The sequence below is a fragment of the Diospyros lotus genome, chromosome 6 (assembly GCF_014633365.1).
Source record: "Diospyros lotus cultivar Yz01 chromosome 6, ASM1463336v1, whole genome shotgun sequence".
Classification (NCBI taxonomy): Eukaryota; Viridiplantae; Streptophyta; class Magnoliopsida; order Ericales; family Ebenaceae; genus Diospyros; species Diospyros lotus.
The window spans coordinates 20,492,795-20,495,155 of NC_068343.1; the positions used below are offsets into that span (position 1 = coordinate 20,492,795).

Sequence of the window (2,361 nt, forward strand, 5' to 3'; positions counted from 1 at the left end):
TCGTATCTCGCTCCCCAGATCCAATTAAACCGTTAGGCCAGCGATAAAGACAAATGATCCATTTGGCACTAAGCTCATAGCTAGTAGGCCAACAAGCCTCTAACATCTGACATTCACAACTATCCACCCAGGTCATGCGTCGGCACCTCACAGCCACGCCCTGGGTGATACGAAGTAGTGCGATTGTAGTCCTCAAGGAACTCCATCCACCGTCGCTACCTCTCGTTTAGCTCTTTCTGCGATAACCCATACTTTAGGCTCCTCGTGGTTTGTGAGCACATCAATTGTCCTATCATTTTGGTAGTGTCTCCGTAACCTTAAGAGCACATACCCTAGCTGTTAGTTCCAAATCATATATTGGGTAGTTTTCTTTGTGCCTTGGTGTAATCCACACGTAATCACTTGGTTATGTTGCATTATCATGCAATCCGATCCTTTGAGCTATCACAACTCTCACTACTTCGGGCAGTTCATTTTCATTAGGCTCTTCTCAAGAGTCATATCATGGACATAACTATTCCAGAGTGTTCCATCACTTCCTTCTGACAATAGCTTGCCAAAACATCTTATTTCGAAACATCTTAGCATTCTATTTCGAAACCTGATTCCTAAAAATTTCATTTTGAGCCCTACGTTGTTCCATGTTTCGAAATATAAGGTTGGGGCTATAATTACCTAAAAAGCCCCGAACTCAACTTTTGCGTGTCTGGATAATATTTTTTTTTCTTCTTGCCAAAATCTTTGGAATAATAAAACACGTTTTTCCCATAAAAAAGAGAAAATTATCCTCTATTTTATTTTATTTATTTATTTATTTTTTTCTTCTTTTTTCTTCTTTTTCTTTCTTATTTCTTCTTCTTCTTTCTTCTTCTCTCTGTCGACCATGCGTGCGAACAACCACTGACCGCCGCCGCCTTCCAGCATCGCCACCACCTTTGACGGCCGCCGTTGCCCCCTTTGCAACCGCCCCCGGCGCTTGCTCCGCCATAGGTCGCGAGCCACCGTGCAGCTTCTTCGCGCCCCAGCCGCCGATCGCCATCTCTGACAGCCCAAATGGCCCTTCGTCGGCCAGATCCGGTCGTCGCCACCGCTGCCAACTACCTCGCACAGTCACCGGCCATTGCCTGACTTCCCTCAGTCGTCACCGCGCCATCGCCGTCCTTGCCACTGCTGCCAGATCTAGGTCGATCCGACCCAACCCGACTCGACTCGATCTGCTTCAGGTTTGACCCATTCCTGATTCGATCCATTAGATCTGACCCATATCTTATTTGTTGAGATTTAGCCAGATCCAGATCTATCATGCGAGCCCTATCTCGGTGTGGGGCTTGCCTAGTCTTAAATAGAGGATGCAGTCCACAGTGCATCTTTGTCCCTTACTTCCATTGTGAGGATGGTACTACTCGTTTTGCCGCCATCCGTGATACTTTCACGGTCCGAAATGCCGTTAACATCTTAGCTCTACTTCCGGTCAGTGACCGATTTTGGGCTACTGATACACTCTTCTTTGAAGCTCAAGCTCGATTTCAGGATCCTGTCTATGGATGTGTATCCCACATTCTTACCCTTCAGCAGCAGGTTAGTGAGTTGCACGTTTATCGAGCTTATTTGCAAGATTTACTCTTTACTACCTATCCTGCATATTTCCAACCTGTCCCAGATTGGTTTCTCCTACAACCCGATCAAAATCCAAACTGGAGTTTCGATCTTCCCACTATCTCAGAGGACGTTTCACTCCCAAGTTTCCCAAATGCTACCCTTCCGCCTTACCTTGACGAAGCCAGCAGTAGCCAGATGCCTCTCCCAAATGACATCGATGAGCTAGGACCTGTCATGTTTGGCATCCATCGTCGTCATTGAGCATCGACTGTGTTATTAGTTGTATGGTTTGTCTTTTTCCTTTGAGTAATTGTATGGTTTGATCCCTTTTAACTATATGGAATGAATATTTATGCTTTTGGTACTTTTAACGTCTCATTCCCTTATTCTCGATTGCATGTTGATCATAAAACATCTCAGCCTCTTACAGCTGTTTTAATAATTCATCAAATCGAGGTAAAAGATATCAACTCTTAACTATCATCTCTTTCAAAGCCTGATAATTTATGTCCTCAATCAAGCCGCACACGGCTAATCATCCTATAACCTCAAGCTATCATTAGCCATCATCATTTAGAAATAATCCCGTTAAATCTTCTGAGAATATATCCTAGCATCTCCCAATTCTTCTTATGGCTTTTCATTGACCGTAAGTGCCCGTACCATATTTCGATAGGCTCCTTATTTCCATAACTTGCTGACATTACTTAGTGATACATTTCTCAATTTTCCCACCAAGGCTACCTAGACTAACTGTCTAGC

General features: G+C 44.2%; 1 protein-coding gene across 1 annotated transcript; it reads left to right on the forward strand.

Annotated features, from left to right (window-relative positions):
- Window positions 1–1,302: 1,302 nt before the first annotated feature.
- LOC127804381 (LOB domain-containing protein 29-like) lies at window positions 1,303–1,860 on the forward strand. The gene has a single exon (XM_052341242.1). The coding sequence runs from the start codon at window positions 1,303–1,305 to the stop codon at window positions 1,858–1,860; it is 558 nt and encodes a 185-aa protein (XP_052197202.1).
- Window positions 1,861–2,361: the final 501 nt, after the last annotated feature.

Excerpts from the sequence above, each read along its gene's own strand:
- LOC127804381 (XM_052341242.1), top strand. The coding sequence starts at position 1,303 with ATGCGAGCCCTATCTCGGTGTGGGGCTTGCCTAGTCTTAAATAGAGGA.